Below are 18,726 nucleotides of genomic sequence, written 5' to 3'. Positions count from 1 at the left end.
TTGTTGGATGCAATAAGATACTTTTTTATGGACTATTATGTCCCTTTAGCATCCCAGCATTTCTAGTTATTTTATCTTTGAACTCTTTTCCTTCCCTTTTTGTCGTGTATAGTATCTAGTCATTTCTGCATTATTATTTCTAACGTGTATTAACTTCACTTTTGCGCCACTGTTGTCATTATTTGCCTGGAAATTATCCATGTCTGAGATGTGAATGGTGGACAAGGCTGGAATGTGAAGTTCTACACAAGCAAAGCTTTTGGTTCCTCCCTAATGGTTGATGTATGACACTTGGTTGAATGGACAACCAAGTCATTCCGAGCTCCAGTAAGTTGATTAGGACATAAGTGTGTCATCAACTCCCCTATGAGTCCCCTGCACCTATAAAAGGTGCTCATGACTTGTACGAGATTGTATGTTCTTGTCCTATGCAGACAGAATTTTGAGTTGTAGGAGTCTAGAGTAGTATTGAGCAAATTAAACTACCATCAAACCTAGAACTCTCATGTAGAACTGAAGCGTTGGATGGCTCCTGGACCGTAGAGTCCGCTCTGGGAGTTAGAAATTTTTTTGGTGTAAGAACACTGGCCTAACTGTACGTAGCATGAGACCCAGATACTCCAAGCAATGTGTTGATCCCAGCGCTGATTTTTTTAAAGGTTAGGGATCTAATCAAACCTTTTTAAGGTCTGAATAGTCCGCATCACATTGTCAGCCAGTATTTGTGATGACTGTTCTTTCAGCACGAGGTCATAAAAGTAGCCAGCAATGAAACACCCTGGGAGCATAGTAATGGTAGCACAGATGCTAATACCTTGATGAACATTTGCGGAACAAAAGACAGGCCAAATGGAGGGGCTACAAACTGGCAGTGCTGTGATTCATGATGGAGGAAGCTTTGACATTCCTGGTATTCCATAAAAACATTTTGGGTTTGAATGAAGACATTTAGGGCCTTCAGATGGGGCAAAAAGGTTGGATAAAAACCTTGAAGCCCTCCTGCAGATAGAACAATGGCAATTACTTCATGATCTAAAGCAGAGGTGTCAAACTGGCAGCCCTTCAGCTGTTGTAGGACCACAAATCCCATGAGGCACTGCAAGGCAAACAGTTACAAGCATGACTCTCACAGGCAGAGGCATGATGGGACTTGTAGTTTCGCAACAGCTGGAGGGCCACCAGTTTGAAACCCCTGATCTAATGGGTCTGCTAGAGCAGCATGGAGGCCTGGTTGGACAATGCAAGGCAAAGCAGATGTAAAGAATGAAACGATTTCAGCAGCTGAACACCACATCTTTTACCCATGCATCCAAGGTGCTTGCTAACCAGGTGTCTGCATAAGATACAGATGCCCTTCCACTTTAGAAAGTGGAAGCATTCATGCTGAAAAGGACTTGTTTATAAGGCTTGGGAGGTTTGGGAGCCCACGGTTTATGACTGAAATGGCCCCCTGACTTTGGTCTGGCTCTGAAATTGGGAAAAATTAAAAGAACTCCTCTTGGCTCCTTGGGAGGAGTTTTTCCAGCCAAAAGCCTAGATTTCTATTGCTGGGGTAAATGACTATCCTTTCCACCAGTACTATCCCTAATACAGTTACATAGCTGTTCCTCAACAGTATTTCAAAGTGTTCTCCACACATTGACAGAAAGGGAACTCATTCTACAAAAAAGTCTAACAATATCCACTAACCCATCTATGCATCAATTACATGTGTGTGCGTGTATGTAGAGAACACTGCATCAGTTACATGTGTTTTACATACATGTGCAGGCAGGGAATATTATGGGGAGATTTAGGCCCATTTCACACAGGCGTTCAGTCTAGATCTGTCTGTCAGTTTTCCAGATGGATCCAGACTGAACCACAATGTATGTCTATGGGTAAGCGGAGGTAAACAGATTATCATCCATTTACATCTACCTTAATCCATGTCAGTTCAGATCTGTTTGAACAGCCAACGTCCAGATTCGGAAACAGAACACAACGGATGTGAACTAATGTAAACTGATCTGAACTGATATAAACTGATGTAAATGGAACTGAATCAGCTTCCTGGTATTATTGTCAAAACTTAATTGAACAAGCTGGAGTTAGAAGCTGATTGGCTACCATGCACAGCAACACCAGATTCTGAGTGCTCTAATTTTAGTAAATCTCCCCTATGCATCAGTTACTGTATATATTTTGGGGAATAGTGTATGGATCTGTAATGTGCATGTATTATTTATTATTATACAGTATTTATATAGCGCCAACGGTTTGCTCAGCGCTGTACATTACAATAGGAGACAATACACGAGACAGTACAGTAACAATACAATACATGAGGGGTTCGAGGGCCCTGCTCCTTGGAGCTTACAATCTAGGAATAGCAGTATGCATCAGCAAGTAGGGTGTGTACATTGCCTGGGTCTGTTTTACTAATATATTCACACACATTTTACTACGTGGTTGTAAATGTGTGTAAACATGTCAGCTGAATAACATCGGAAAATACCGATCACCATGGTGACCAATGATACTCTGCTGGCTGCCAACTTTTTTAGCCGGCCCTAAACTGCCCGCATAACACACATAAAATAAACTATAATCAGGAATTTATAACATTAATTTAGGTAAAACTATTTTCAAAGCAGCCTTTACATTCGTAATAAACAGAACTATGTTAAAGTGGTTGTAAAGGCTCAAGGTTTTTTACCTTCATGAATTCTATGCATGAAGGCAAAAAAACCTTCTGTGTGCGGCAGGTCCCCCCACCCCCCTTAATACTTACCTGAGCCTCATCACAATCCAGCAATGTGAATGACAGCCTCGGCTGTCCCAGGTCTCTGCCTCCTCATTGGCTGAGAAAGCAAACAGGAGCTGCTGGCTCCCACTGCTGTCAATCACAACCAGTCAGCCAATGAAGAGAGGGGGGTGGGGCCAAGCCGCGGCTCTGTGTGTGAACAGCCTGCTTGGGTGCCCCCATAGAAAACTGCTTGCTATGGAGGCACCTGACAGAAAGAAGGATCCAGGAACGCCGGCAGGTGACCTGAAAAGAGGAGGATCCAGGCTGCTCTGTGCAAAACCTCTGGACACAACAGGTAAGTATAACATGCTGGTTATTTTCCCAAAAAAAAAATTAACCTTAAGAAATGCTTTAAAGAAAAAGGTAGAGAACTTTGACCCTTTAACCACTTCAATACCAGGGACTTTCACCCCCTTCCTGCCCAGGCCAGTTTTCAGCTTTCAGAATTGTCGCACTTTAAATGACAACTATGCGGTCAAGCACCACTGTACCCATATGACATTTTTGTCATTTTTTTAAGACAGAGCTTTCCTTTAGTTTCTATTTAGCCACTGCTAAATAAAAAAAGACCAAAAATTTTGTACCAAAAAAAAAAAGGTTTTTCTTGGTTTCTGTTATAAGTAATTTTATGGAGTATCCAGAATACAATGTGTTCATTGCTCAGAGACATGGCCAAGGTAAGGTAGGCTGAAACCCGACCACCACTGAACAAGACCCATATGTTGAAACGCCCAGACTGGGCCAAGAAATATCTGAGGACAAGTTTATGAAGGGTTTTATGGACTGATGAGAGTGACTCTTGACAAACCAGATGGATGGGCCCATGGCTGGATTAGTAATGAGTAGGGATGCACCCATATATATCAGCAAATGTATCGGGCGAAAACAGTGCTATCAGCATTTTAATGGCCGCTGAAAAACACGCGTCTTCTGAAAACTGGCAGTAAACTTGGGAGTTGATTTTGAATCTATCTTCAACCCAAAAAGGTCCAACTAGCTCATCTTTAACCACTTGCCCTCCAGAGGATTTAAGCTCCTTCATGACCAGGCCATTTTTTGCGTTATGGCGCTGCATTACTGACAATTGCGCAGTCATGCAACGCTACCCCCAAATGAAATTTACGTCCTTTTTTTCCCGCGAATTGAGATTTCTTTCGCTGGTATTTGATCGCCTGTGCGGTTTTTATTTTTTGAGTTATAAGCAAAAAAAATACAAAATTTTGAGAAAACAAAACAATATTTTGGACTTGTATTTGGATATATTAAACATGTCCAGTAAAAAAATTTTAAAAATCTAATTTTGTCATAAATTTAGGCCAAAATGTATTCTGCTCCATGTCTTTGCTAAAAAAAAATCCCAATGTGTGTAAATTAATTGGTTTACGTGACAGTTATAGCGTTTACAAATGGCGGTATATATACTGGGCTTTTTTTTTTTTAATTTTTACTAGTAATGGCGGCGACCAGCGACTTATAGTGGGACTGTGTCGGGCATTCTGACACTGGGGGGAACTGATTTGGTGTCATTGACATCCCCAGTGACACAATTAAAGTGATCAGTGTTAATAAAAAGCACTCACACTGTACTAACGACACTGGGCATGAAGGGGTAAACATGTGGGGAGATCAAAGGGTTAACTGTGTGTTGTGTTTGTGCTCCACTCTAAGTACACTGCTTTGCATGGCTCTGCTATGCACAGCCATGCAAAGCAGTGTGCCGGAGCTGACAGGGAGGAGAACTGTTTTGTTTACTAACAATTCTCCCCCCGTCGGAGATCCTCGGCAATCACCAGGCGCCAGAGAATAATCACCGGCTGGGACCCGATGACTGACAGCCGTGAATGGTGGCACGGATAGCCCCCTAACCGGAAATGCAAAATCATGTATACGCACGCGCAGCTGCCGCCCTGTAGCAGTATTTCTGCTATTGGGCAGAGCTGAATCGGTTAACAGATGAAGATAAACAAATACGATGGGAAAATTTTCATTTTTCATTTAGTTGCATAATAATTCTGCACTCTAATAAATGCCAGAAAATTGGCAATGATTACTTTCTTAAATATTCAGGTTTGAGGTTTATTACCATTTTGGATTGACCAAGAGCACTGTAGTTGTTCAATAATGAAATGAATCCTCAAAAATACAACTTGCCTAACAATTGTGCACACAGTGTAGACAGGGGAATTCAGTGATGACACTTTTAAGTTGCTATGCAATGCCAGTGATGGGTGGGGGGGGGGCTGCCATGTAAACTGATGTAAAGGGGAGGAGAATGGGAATTAAAGGTGGCTGTATTGTGAAAAGGAGAGACTGTGATGCAAAAGTGGGGCTAATTAATAGCACAAACATGAGATTTGGACCTCTACCGGAAGCAAATTTTAATGACTGGACCTCTGGGAATTTGAATTCAGAGCCCTTGCTTTAAAATATTAAAAGAACTGCAGCCAAACATAATAAAATAATAAATATCCTATTAAAAGATTACACAACACAACCAGCTGCAATATTTACGTTCAATGGAGAGATTTCACCTGCAATACTTTTTTCTGCCCCTAGATGTCCTCAGTCTAATAGCCAGCACCATTCCACTCACTTCCTCTGAGCCCAGGCCTGGACAATGAAAGGAGAAGCAGCACAGTGATGAACTCATCTTTCTGTCTGCTTTTAACGCCTATCAGCATGCTCCTTGCAGCACATGAACTGACTGGCTGCTTGTACTGCTTCTTCCACTCCAGCCATGCTGTATAGGGACTGCAAGGGGCTACTACCAGGTCAAAGGCAGACACTTACACTGCTTACACAAAAATATATTTAATACTGTATTGATGATCAAGCTTCCGTTTATTTGTCTTTTTATACCTACCCAGAGTTCAGCTTTAAAGATATCTTTAGCCCTCACGCACACGGGACGTTTTGATAACGCTGGTAACATTAGCTGTGTAAAGGCACATAAAAAATGTGAGTTTTTCAGCTTTTTTTAGTGTTTTTGCATTAGCATTTAGCCGCGATTCGTAGCTTTTCCCCGCATTTAGCGTTGTTTTCTTGCATTTGCAGTTTTTAGCGTTTTTTAGCGATAAAAAAAAATTGGGGGGGAATTCAAAAACACCAGTTTGCGGTGTTTTACCGCGTTTTCCAGCATTAGAGCGGTTTTACAGCTAAAAACACTCCTCTGGAAACCCACTAGTTTTGGGTTTTTTTTCCTGCCGAAAAAGGCCCAGCCAAAAAACGTTGATTACAGCCTATGTGTGTATGGACACATAGGATAACATGCTGGGGAGTTTATTGACTGTAGAAAAAAACATGAAAGGCCAAAAACAGCCGCTGTAAAAATGTCCAGTGTGTATGACGGCTTATAGGTCACTGGACAGCATATATAAGATCACCCTTCTTTTTATTGCAAAGTGGGATGACAGCTGAGCACTGTTAGTGATTTCTCTTCCCCAATCCAGGTCTGGTGTATCCAGTCACCCAAGCAGAGCTAACAGACTTATGCCCCGTACAGACGATAAGAAAATCGTACAAAAAATTTCACGGAACCACTGATCGACCGATTTTATAACCGATAACGATATTGTGAACGAAACAATCCAGTTGAATAACAGTGAAAAATGTTGTCGTTTCGCATACGAACAACCGATTTTCTATGCGGTGGTATGACAGTCGTACGAAAAAAATCTATCAAGCGCTATCACGCATGAGCGGAAACAGAAGATGACCCGGATATTTATGTCCGAGGAATCTTCGTAAACACGAACGAAAAATCCAAACGTTAAAAGTAGATTGGCCTAATGAGATAATGACACCAGAATTCTGCAATTATATTTTATGTATCACTATTGATGTATATAGATGATGTAATAAACGATATTATACTCATTGCTGGGAATTGTTGTGTATATCGCTTGTTCTGACCAGAAGGGCGTGGCTACAAGGTCACATGCACACTGCATCACTTCCACTTGTACGGAAGACATCAACACTACGTATTGCCCGACGAACAATTTTTTTAGATTGGTTAATGTGGGCCATGATTTTGACCAACGAATGAACACCTCTCGGTCGTCAGTTTACCGATCGGTGGATTTTCTAATCGTGTATTCCCACCTTAAGCCGTCTTGCACACTTGACATTTTCATAACGCTGGTAACGTTAGCTGTGTAATGTCACGTTAAAAACGTGAGTTTTACAGCTTTTTTTAAGCATCATTTCATTAGTGTTTAGCGGCATTTTGCCGCAATTAGCAGCATTTTTCTGCATTTGCGGTTTTTATTTTTTTTTTTTTACTAAAAAATAAAAAAAATGCTGGTTTGCGTTTTGTCACGTTAGACCTTTTTTACAGCTACAATACTCCTCTAGAAACCCACTACTTCTGTTTTTTTTTCAAGCCAAAAAACGTTGATACCAGTCTATGTGTGCATGGACACATAGGATAACATGCTGGGGGGTTTACTGGCTGTAGGAAAAAAACGTCAAACGCCAAAAACAGCCGCTGTAAAAATGTCAAGTGTGCATGAGGGCTAATGCAGGCCACAGACGGGTCAAACATCAGCCGATTTTTCGAAAAAAAAAAAAAAAAAGAAAAAGAAAAATCAGTTGTTTGTTTGGCCGACTAAATCACAAAGTTCATCCCATAACGTCTGTCCCTCGCAGGTCATGGCAAATTTTTTATTGGTAAAACGATTGGCCAATTTGCCCATCATTGCTGGGTAAATCGGCCGATCGTCAAAATAGGTTGCAAATTTTACAACATGACTGATAAAAAAAACTGTGCAAAACACCCGAAAGCCGGCCGACCAGTTAACCCACTAACAGTGCGAAAATCGGCCGATTTTTTTTCCGTCCGATTTTCGAACAGTCTATGGCCGGCATAAGGGCTCGAGGGTTTGGGATCCAGCAACATGGGAATGTAGAATATAGTTCTCTAAATTTCTGCCTGTATAGCAAAATACATATGCCTAGTCATGGCTGCTGACAACGGTCTGAGTCTGGACACTGCTGATAACTATTTAAAAGGGCTGGAAATACAATGAATTGAATATGAATTCAGTATGTCACTAAAACATTAATATGGACATGAACTGCAATAAATGGTTTTTTATGTTATCCTTCAATGCAGCTTTAAGCCTGGCCATACACTATACAACTTTCTGTTCAATTTCTGCCCAATTTCCTTTAGACTTACCTTCAACTATGTAGTACAAGGGCCTGCTTAACCTCCCTGGCGGTATTCCCGAGTGTAGCTCGGGGTAGAGTTTCTGTACCAAAAGCGGTAACCCCGAGCTACACTTGGGCTTACCATGCAGCATTGCATAGGGAGTCCCTGCAGCACTTACCTTGTCCTTCGCTCCCGCGATGTGTCCCCTGCAGCGTCCCCAGCCATCTCCTCTGGCTGATGCCGGCATCCGGCTTCCGTGTTCCGGTCCCTGTGACGTTGGGATGTACGGACGCCCGAACCGGCGGCAGATTTGAAATTTTTAAAAAAATTTCATTTTTTTTTTTAAATGATTATTACATAGTAAAACATTGCTGTCTCAAACCATTTCACATACATTTTGTCCCTAGTGCTTTGTCCTGTGCCCTGCCTGCATTTTGACTGTTCTTTCTGCCTGGAAACTTAGAAAAGTCCATGGCGTCCAAAAAGCATCCCTTTACATCAAAAGCGGTTTTAGACCGGCTAGAGAACAGCGATAGTAAATCAGAACCACTTGCAGAATTGAGCGATAATGATTTGTGGGGAAATTCGTCATCAGACACTGAAAACGATTTTGCGACTTTGCTCAGTGATGTGCGAACTTGGCGCTATATTTCAAATTTCAGTTTAATTATATTATTTAATTAAATTTATTATTATTATATTATTATTTTTTATGATTATTTATTAAATTATAATTTATGATTTCGTGTTTCAAGTTTTATCATACCCGGGATGTTTACTAGACTCTTGTTCGGACAGATTTCAGTGAGTTATTCCTAAAAATTACAGGCCTACAATATAAAAAAATACATATTTCCATGCAAAAAAAATGGTACCGCTTTCAGCACCAAAAATCTGAAATAATCATACCGCCAGGGAGGTTAATTGGATACAATTGAAAGTGTTGTTTAGGTTTGACCTCATGGTTTTTTATAAATCTAAAAGCAGTTTTCTAAAGAAAATTGTATAATGTATGGGCAGCCTCACATAAATAGTAACATTTGACCTATTCACTTAACATAATAGGGGGAACTAATACAGAGGGGTTTATTTACTAAAGCTGGAGAGTCCAAAATCAGACTCCCTTCTGCATAGAAACCAATCAGCTTCTAACCTCAGCTTGTTCAATGAAGCTTTGGCAATGAAACCTGGAAGCTGATTGGTTTCTATGCAGAAGGGAGTCTGATTTTGGACTCTCCAGCTTTAGTAAATAAACCCCAAAGTGTCTGAGACAAGTGGTGTGATTGCCCAGAGCAACCTGTCAGTTTCTACACAGCTTAGAAAATGAAAATTTAAAAGCAGATTGGCTGTGCTCCATTGGAGACCATTTTTAATAACCCCCCCCCCCTCCATGATTGCAATCCATAAACATTTCAATTTCTAGTTAGATCTTAGGTATCATCTCTGTATGATTTTATATTGGGTATCATACATTTATAATGACTAATGAAAAACAACATTCTGAATTTCCAAATCTTGTACTTCTGTAATCTCAAGACATACCCCCTCCATTGTTCACTTTCCTGACATCTATAGCTCAATATTAGAAAAGCCACATCCGCATGTCACAGACAGCACACGCTAACCACACCAGAGCTGGCACCCGGCCGCTGCAGGCTTTGCACTACATGCACATCCTGCACAACCAAAACACACCTACAACATGCCAACAAGACATTTTATTACACCAATACACTTGTCATAAAACATACAAGTCACCTGAAACATGTTAAGAAAACTCACAAACAAATCTCCCTCCATGTCACCTATTTCATCTACTACCAGACCTACCCTACACGTGTTTATGCCACGCTCATTCACCAAAAAAAAGTGTAAACCACTTGCCCTCCTGAGGATTTACCCCCCTTCCTAACCAGGACATTTTGTGCAATGCAGCGCTGAGTTATTTAACTGACAATTGCGCGGTCATGCAACGCTGCACATAAATTAAATTTAGGTCCTTTTTTCCCCTCAAATTGAGCTTTCTTTCGGTGGTATTTGATCATCTGTTGGTTTTTATTCTTTGCGCTATAAACAAAAAAAAGTTGCAATATTGGAAAAAAAAAAACCTATATTTTTTACTTTTTTGCTATAAAACATATCCAGTAAAAAAAATTTTGAAAAATCAAATTTCATCATAAATTTAGGCCAAAATGTATTCTGCTACATGGCTTTGCTAAAAAAAAATCCCAATATGTGTAAATTAATTGGTTTTTGTGAATGTTATAGCGTTTACAAATGGCGGTATAGAGACTTGGATTTTTATTAATTTTTTATACTAGTAATGGCGGCGATCAGCGACTTATAGTGGGACTGCGGCAGGCATTCTGACACTGGAGGGGGACTAACTGCCACTGACATCCCAATAACACTTGCATGGACGGCTCCTTTGAACACATGATGTAGGCTCACAGCAATAGATTCCAAATGCAAATACCACACTTAGCCCTGGTTCACACTGATGGAATTTTCAGTGCAAATTCCGCATCAGAATCGCACCCCGTTCATGCAAACAGCTGCGGCTGTGTATGTTAACACCCCGAAAGCGGTCCGCAGAATGCTGTGCGATGTGCAGAATCGGATCGCATAGGTGTGAATACCCATGCAATCCGATTCTAGTGCGGACCCAAAAAAAAGGGTCTGCACATTTTTGGTGTGGGTGTGGTACGATTAGAGCCATACAAAAAGTATGGCTGCAATCGCACCTCACACAAATCACATGTGATTTGCACAGGACTGCAGTGCGGTTCCTGTGCGAAATACATGTGATATACCGCACCGCATATATGTGAACCCGGGCTTAGAATCAACTCCAGACCTTTTACCTGCTTAATTGCTGAAGAAATAATGAAGGAGTAGCCCACACCTGGCCATGAAACAGCTTTTGATTCAATTGTCCAATTACTTTTGGTACCTTAAAAAAGGGGGGATGGCTACTCTTAAACTGTAATTCCTAACCCCTCCCTCCAATTTGGATGATCATACCCTCAAATTAAACCTGAGAGTGGTCACTTTCAGCCCATATCCATTATAGAACTATGGCATGAATATGTTTTGGTAAATACCTGGAAAAAAAACTAAAATTGTGCCTGTATCCAAATATATATGGAACTAACTGTATGTTTTTTTTAATCTATATATAAAAGCACTTATCAGAAGGGCTGACACACATATGAAAAGACGCAATGTGATGTACCTACCTGGGTGAGCACCCACAAAGAAATACGCATACAAATCCAAAAAAACAGGTAACTAGCAATTCGAGGATATACAAATCGGTACAATTTCTTTTCTTCAAAGGGAAAATAAATGGCCAACAAGTCACTTCTGCCAATTTCTACTCCCCCAATACCTATCAGCTACAATTCCTGGAATCAGCACTACAATTAGTAGGCGGCCCCCTAAATGTGGTCCTAGATCCCCATGAGATGTTTTCAAAGGGTCTACTCACCTCTCATTAAACTACCTCCGAGTGGATTCATACATGTGCAGGGTGAACTGACAAAGGTGTCCGTTTATGAACCAGCAGTAATAGATCGCTGCTCAGTTCTCCGGAATTCTCGGAGAACACAGTTCTCCTGTGAATGCCGTTTATGAAGCGGTGTAGATCAATCCTCTGAATGAAGGGAGAACGGTCTACAAACGCTGGAAAACGGCTGATTTTACTATAATCTCGATAGATTACAGTACGAGATCAATTTACTAAGTAGAGGTAAATTATCGCTGCTTAGTTTTCGGTTCTTCCGATTCTCCTGCTCTGGGCTGGAGAATCTGGAGGGAGAACACAGATCTCCAGAGAAGGGCTGAACATGTTCTCCGCTGATCTCCTGAGTGTCATGAACTGTGAATGATCAGAGAATAGCTGTGATCCTCTGAATCGCAGCTATTCTCTGTGTCATAAACGGACACCTACAGTATGTAGCTGTTCAGGGTTCCAGGTCAGGATTAGATCAGGCCAGGATTTTATCATGACGTGTGATTCTGAATCTTTCCCATAGAAGTCAATGGGCCTGAATCTGCACCTGAGCCGGACCACATTGCTCAGAGAACGGACAGGACTCTCTTTCAGTTTGCTCTGATTCCGCTCTCTGGCTGCACCGGACATGTGTGAACAGGCACAATAGGAAGCAATGTTCTTTCACATGTCATGCAAATTGGAAGCACTCGGAAATATTGAAACATATTGAAAATGAAAAGGTTACTAAAGATATCTTCCAATCCGTCTCTCCCAATAGGAATAACCAATCTATAATCAGCAACACTTTTGATCGATATCCCACACACAGGAAAGTGGATTTCAAATGATAATGATGAGACACTATTCCTCCCACTGACACCAATGATGGGGCACTATTCCTCCCACTGACACCAATGATGGGGCACTATTCCTCCCACTGACACCAATGACGGGACACTATTCCTCCCACTGACACCAATGATGGGGCACTTATTCCTCCCACTGATACCAATGATGGGACACTATTCCTCCCACTGACACCAATGATGGGGCACGTTTCCTCCCACTGACACCAATGATGGGGGACTATTCCTTCCACTGACACCAATGATGGGACACTATTCCATCCAATGACACCAATGATTGGACACTATTCCTTCCACTGACACCAATGATTGGACACTGTTCCTTCCACTGACACCAATGATTGGACACTGTTCCTTCCACTGACACCAATGATTGGACACTGTTCCTTCCACTGACACCAATGATTGGACACTATTCCTTCCACTGACACCAATGATTGGACACTGTTCCTTCCACTGACAATAAATGATTGGACACTGTTCCTTCCACTGACACCAATGATGGGACACTATTCCTTCCACTGACACCATTGATGGGACACTATTCCTCCCACTGACACCAATGATGGGGCACTATTCATCCCACTGACACCTATGATGGGGCACTATTCCTCCCACTGACACCAATGATGGGGCACTATTCCTCCCACTGACACCAATGATGGGGCACTATTCCTCCCACTGACACCAATGACGGGACACTATTCCTCCCACTGACACCAATGATGGGGCACTTATTCCTCCCACTGATACCAATGATGGGACACTATTCCTCCCACTGACACCAATGATGGGGCACGTTTCCTCCCACTGACACCAATGATGGGGGACTATTCCTTCCACTGACACCAATGATGGGACACTATTCCATCCAATGACACCAATGATTGGACACTATTCCTTCCACTGACACCAATGATTGGACACTGTTCCTTCCACTGACACCAATGATTGGACACTGTTCCTTCCACTGACACCAATGATTGGACACTGTTCCTTCCACTGACACCAATGATTGGACACTGTTCCTTCCACTGACAATAAATGATTGGACACTGTTCCTTCCACTGACACCAATGATGGGACACTATTCCTTCCACTGACACCAATGATGGGACACTATTCCTTCCACTGACACCATTGATGGGACACTATTCCTCCCACTGACACCAATGATGGGGCACTATTCATCCCACTGACACCAATGATGGGGCACTATTCCTCCCACTGACACCAATGATGGGGCACTATTCCTCCCACTGATACCAATGATGGGGCACTATTCCTTCCAATGACACCAATGATGTAATTTTTTTTTCCACTCCCACCGACCACCAAGCCTATGACATGGTTTACTCCTACCGATGTCGGGGCATTTCCTACCCCACTGGCCACAGTCCGGCCCCCCCTACAATCTGAAGGACAGCGAAGCGGCCCTTTGCTTCCAGAGTTAGAGATCCCGGGTATGGAGGAGCAAAGTGCTGTAATGCTGCCTAGGGATGCAAAAAACAAAACAACAATTGTTGTCACCCTGGCCGGACCAATCCGATCTACATCGATCAGAATGGCCGTTCTGCCTAGTTGATTGTTTGTGGATTTGCGCAACAATCAGATAAAAGGATCATACGGGAGAGATCATACAATCAGATTGTATACTGTACAGGCATCACACAGGAGAGATTGTACAATCAGATTGTATAGACATCACACAGGGGAGATCGTACAATTACATTGCACATTGTATAGGCGTCACACAGGGGAAATTGTACAATCACATTGTATAGGCGTCACACAGGGGAGATCATACAATCACAATGTATATTGCATAGACGTCACAGAGGAGAGATTGTACAATCACATTGTACAGTGTATAGGCGTCACACAGGGGAGATCGTACAATCACATTGTATATTGTATAGAGATCACACAGGGGAAATCGTACAATCACATTGCATATTGTATAGGCGTCACACGGGGGAGATCGTACAATCACATTGTATATTGTATAGGCAACACACAGGAGAGATTGTACAATCACATTGTATAGAGATCACACAGGAGAGATTGTACAATCACATTGTATAGAGATCACACAGGAGAGATTGTACAATCACATTGTATAGAGATCACACAGGGGAGATTGTACAATCACATTGCATATTGTATAGAGATCACACAGGGGAAATCGTACAATCACATTGCATATTGTATAGGCGTCACACGGGGGAGATTGTACAATCACATTGTATAGACATCACACAGGAGAGATTGTACAATCACATTGTATATTGTATAGAGATCACACAGGGGAAATCGTACAATCACATTGCATATTGTATAGGCGTCACACGGGGGAAATCGTACAATCACATTGCATATTGTATAAGCGTCACACAGGGGAGATTGTACAATCACATTGTATAGGCATCATACGGAGAGATTGTACAATCACATTGTATATTGTATAGACGTCACACAGGGGAAATCGTACAATCACATTGTATAGAGATCACACAGGGGAGATTGTACAATCAGATTGTATATTGTATAGAGATCACACAGGGGAGATTGTACAATCACATTGTATAGAGATCACACAGGCGAGATCGTACAATCACATTGTATAGAGATCACACAGGGGAGATTGTACAATCAGATTGTATATTGTATAGAGATCACACAGGGGAGATTGTACAATCACATTGTATAGAGATCACACAGGGGAGATTGTACAATCACATTGTATAGAGATCACACAGGGGAGATCGTACAATCAGATTGTATATTGTATAGAGATCACACAGGGGAAATCGTACAATCACATTGCATATTGTATAGGCGTCACACGGGGGAAATCGTACAATCACATTGCATATTGTATAAGCGTCACACAGGGGAGATTGTACAATCACATTGTATAGAGATCACACAGGGGAGATTGTACAATCAGATTGTATATTGTATAGAGATCACACAGGGGAGATTGTACAATCACATTGTATAGAGATCACACAGGCGAGATCGTACAATCACATTGTATAGAGATCACACAGGGGAGATCGTACAATCAGATTGTATATTGTATAGAGATCACACAGGGGAGATCGTACAATCACATTGTATAGAGATCACACAGGGGAGATCGTGCAATCAGATTGTATATTGTATAGAGATCACACAGGAGAGATTGTACAATCAGATTGTATGGTGTGAAGCAGCACTGGGTGACAGGAATCCACAATGACAGGGGGGGGGTACAGTTGTCAAGCCCCGTCTCCCTCCTGTACACAGTAAGTAATAACAGAAGACAAACACATGATCAGCAGTTATACAAAGACTCAGGTCTAGGAGGAGGACCGGTGACAACCCTGAGGAGGCTCACTCGCACACCATCCATCAGGGTTGTCACCTGTACACACAGAGCAGACGCCCTCTCAGGTGTCACCTGTCCCTCCCTCACTACACCCCCCTCCCTGTCACCCCACAGCGCCCCCACCGGCTCGCCTTTCTCTCTACTAATTGCCCCTCCGTGTACACACACCTCCCCTTCTGTCAACACTTGCCCCTCCCCCAGGACGAATTTCCCCACCTTGGTGCACGGCCACGTTACACCCGTGCCCGTCGCAATAGACCAGAGGGTTTTCGGCCCAGCCCCTCTCATCCGAGCACACGCAACAACCTCCAACCATCTCCTTCATCCTCCCATGGAGCCGACGCTCTCCCCGGGGCCGGGCGGCCGACCTGCTTGGAACACTGCGCATGCGCAGCTTCTCCTCACAACGCTCAGCAAAAGGTTACATTGGGTACGAGCGCCATGAGCCCCCCCGCCTACTGCGCGTGCGCAGCGTGCGAGGTGAGGAGAGTAACGCGTGCGTACAGCGCTCCCCACGCAGCGGAGAATTAAGGCGCAGGCGCAGTGTTCTGCGCGGAACCTGCGCGCTTGTCGGGATTTCATTATAATGGTTCACGGATTGCAGGTGCAGGGTAGCGTAGGTGGGCGGGAACTTTTGAATCCTACTACAAATCAGTTGAAGGTGTCTGTCTTGTACGGCTGGGATCGCAGCCATGCAGGTTGTGGCTGATGGGTTACCAGAGCATTTTGCCATGCTTTCTGCATTTTTTTATGGTTTTTTCTTTTTTTCGGGGGGGGCAATAGGAAAGTATGACAGTTCTGTTCGTGTAGCCTGGGGTCAGTAGGGGGCCCCATGAGATACCCCTGGTACCCTTTTCATAGGCTTTTTTTGAGTTTGGACAAGGACACAGGGGCCCCATGATCCCCTATTGCCTGGGGGCCCCATGAGTTGTCAGTTCGCCCCTGGTTGTGGCTAATAGGAAAGTATGAGTTGTGTTCATGTAGTGTGACTTTACGCTCTCTTGTGGTCAAAGAGCATCAAAGTTGCATTCAAGTAGTGTAGGAACCAGGGGCGGACTGACCAATTGGAAACTCGGGCACTGCCCAAGGGCCCGGGATCAGTAGGGGGCCCCGTGAGATGCCCCTGGTACCTTTTTCATAGGCTGAGTTTGGGCAAGGACACAGGGGCCCCATGATCCCCTATTGCCCGGGGGCCCATTAATTGTCAGTCCGCCCCTGAACCTTTATGTGTCCAAAGTCAAATTTTTTTGGCTAATAGTTATAAGTTCTGTTCACATAGTGCGACTTTACACTCTCTGACACTCAAGTAGCATCAAAGTCGCATTCAAGTAGTGTTAGAAGTAAGAACCTTTACACTGAAGGAAAAAGGGATTTGATCCCCTGCTGATTTTGAATGTTTGCCCACTCACAAAGAAATGATCAGTCTAAAAATTGAATGGTAGGTGCATTGTAACACAGAGACAGAATAGCATAAAATTGCGACTTTGGACACATAAAGGTTCCTACACTACTTGAATGCGACTTTGATGCTACTTGAGCGCGAGAGAGTGTAAAGTCGCACTACATGAACAGAACTCATACTTCCCTATTAATAAAAAAATTAATTGATAGCAGCTTCACAAGTCTTGCATCCATTGAACTTGTGAGTTTTTGGACAGTTTCTGCTTGAATTTGTTTGCAAGATGTCAGAATAGCCTCCCAGAGCTGCTGTTTGGATGTAAACTGCCTCCCACCCTCATAGATCTTTTGCTTGAGGATGCTCCAAAAGTTCTCAATAGGATTGAGGTCAGGGGAGGATGGAGGCCACACCATGACTTTCTCTCCTTTTATCCCCATAGCAGCCATTGATGCAGAGGTATTCTTTGCAGCATGAGATGGTGCATTGTCATGCATGAAGATGATTTTTATTACGGAAAGCATAGTTCTTCCTTCTGTACCAGGGAAGAAAATGGTCAGTCATAAACTCCACATACTTTGCAGAGGTCATCTTTACACCTTCGGGGGCTCTAAAGGAGCCGACCCGCTCTGTTCCCATGATTCCGGCCCAAAACATGACTCCACCACTGCCTTGCTGACGTCGCAGCCTTGTTGGAACAGGGTGGCAGTCCACCAACCATCCACTACTCCATTCATCTGGACCATCCAGGGTTGCACGGCACTCATCAGTGAGCAGGACTGTTTGAAAATTAGTCTTCATGTATTTTTCTGCCCAATGCAGCTATTTCTGCTTGTGAGCATTGGTTAGTGGTGGCCAAATAGAAGGTTTATGCACAGTTGCAAGACTCTGGAGGACTCTACACCTTGATGTACGTGGGACTCCAGAGGCACCAGCAGCTTCAAATATTTGTTTGCTGCCATGTAATGGTATTTTAGCAGCTGCTCTCTTGATCCGATGCATGGATCTGGCAGAAATCTTCCTCAATGTGCCTTTATCTGCACCAACCCGTCTGTGCTCTGAATCAATCGCAAATCTCCTAATAGTGTGATGATCACGCTTAAGTTTTCGTGAAAATCTAATGTTTTCATACCTCGTCCAAGGCATTGAACTATTTCACTCTTTTCAGCAGCAGCGAGATCCTTTTTCTTCCCCATATTGCTTGAAAATGGTGCTCTGCTTAATAATGTGGAACACCCTCCTTTAGTAGTTTTTCCTTAAATTGGGCTCGCCGGCCAATCTAATTATCACAGGTGTCCGAGATTGTTTTCAGTGATCAAAAGAGCCCAGAGACACAATGCCATCCATGAGTTATGCAGGCCATAGATGGGGAGAAAAACAGCAGATTTTTCTTTTAAAAAATGAAAATTCGGTCGTTCAAGCGGCCGACGTTACCATCAATGGTAAAAAAAAAAAAAAATCGGCCGATTTTCAGCCCTTCTACAGCCGTCAAAAAGTGTCCCTGCAGAGAGCTCCGCTATTTCTGACAGTTCTCTGACAGTTCCTTCACATTTACAGCGGTTGAAACATTGTATCTATTTGTTTCCATTTAGGATACAGATGTTTTTATTCGGAAACAAATAGATACAATGTTTCAACCGCTGTAAATGTGA

At 42.8% G+C, this 18,726-nt stretch overlaps 1 protein-coding gene across 2 annotated transcripts in view; it reads right to left on the bottom strand.

Moving 5' to 3' along the window:
• MLLT6 (MLLT6, PHD finger containing) overlaps positions 1-16,078 on the bottom strand; it is a 127,623-nt gene extending 111,545 nt beyond the window's left edge. For both annotated transcript variants that reach the window (XM_089674301.1, XM_089674302.1), the window contains exon 1: positions 15,895-16,078. In XM_089674301.1, coding sequence (XP_089530427.1) covers positions 15,895-16,066 — 172 coding nt within the window. In that variant the 5' untranslated portion in view covers positions 16,067-16,078. The remainder of the gene's footprint in view (positions 1-15,894) is intronic.
• Between the last annotated feature and the right edge of the window lie 2,648 nt (positions 16,079-18,726).

The sequence above is a fragment of the Staurois parvus genome, unplaced genomic scaffold, assembly GCF_062004578.1.
Source record: "Staurois parvus isolate SC_StPar_1 unplaced genomic scaffold, SC_StPar_1.0 ptg000151l, whole genome shotgun sequence".
NCBI classification, from domain to species: domain Eukaryota; kingdom Metazoa; phylum Chordata; class Amphibia; order Anura; family Ranidae; genus Staurois; species Staurois parvus.
Note: the sequence above shows the minus strand (reverse complement) of the source record. Positions and strands in the feature narration are given on the sequence as shown.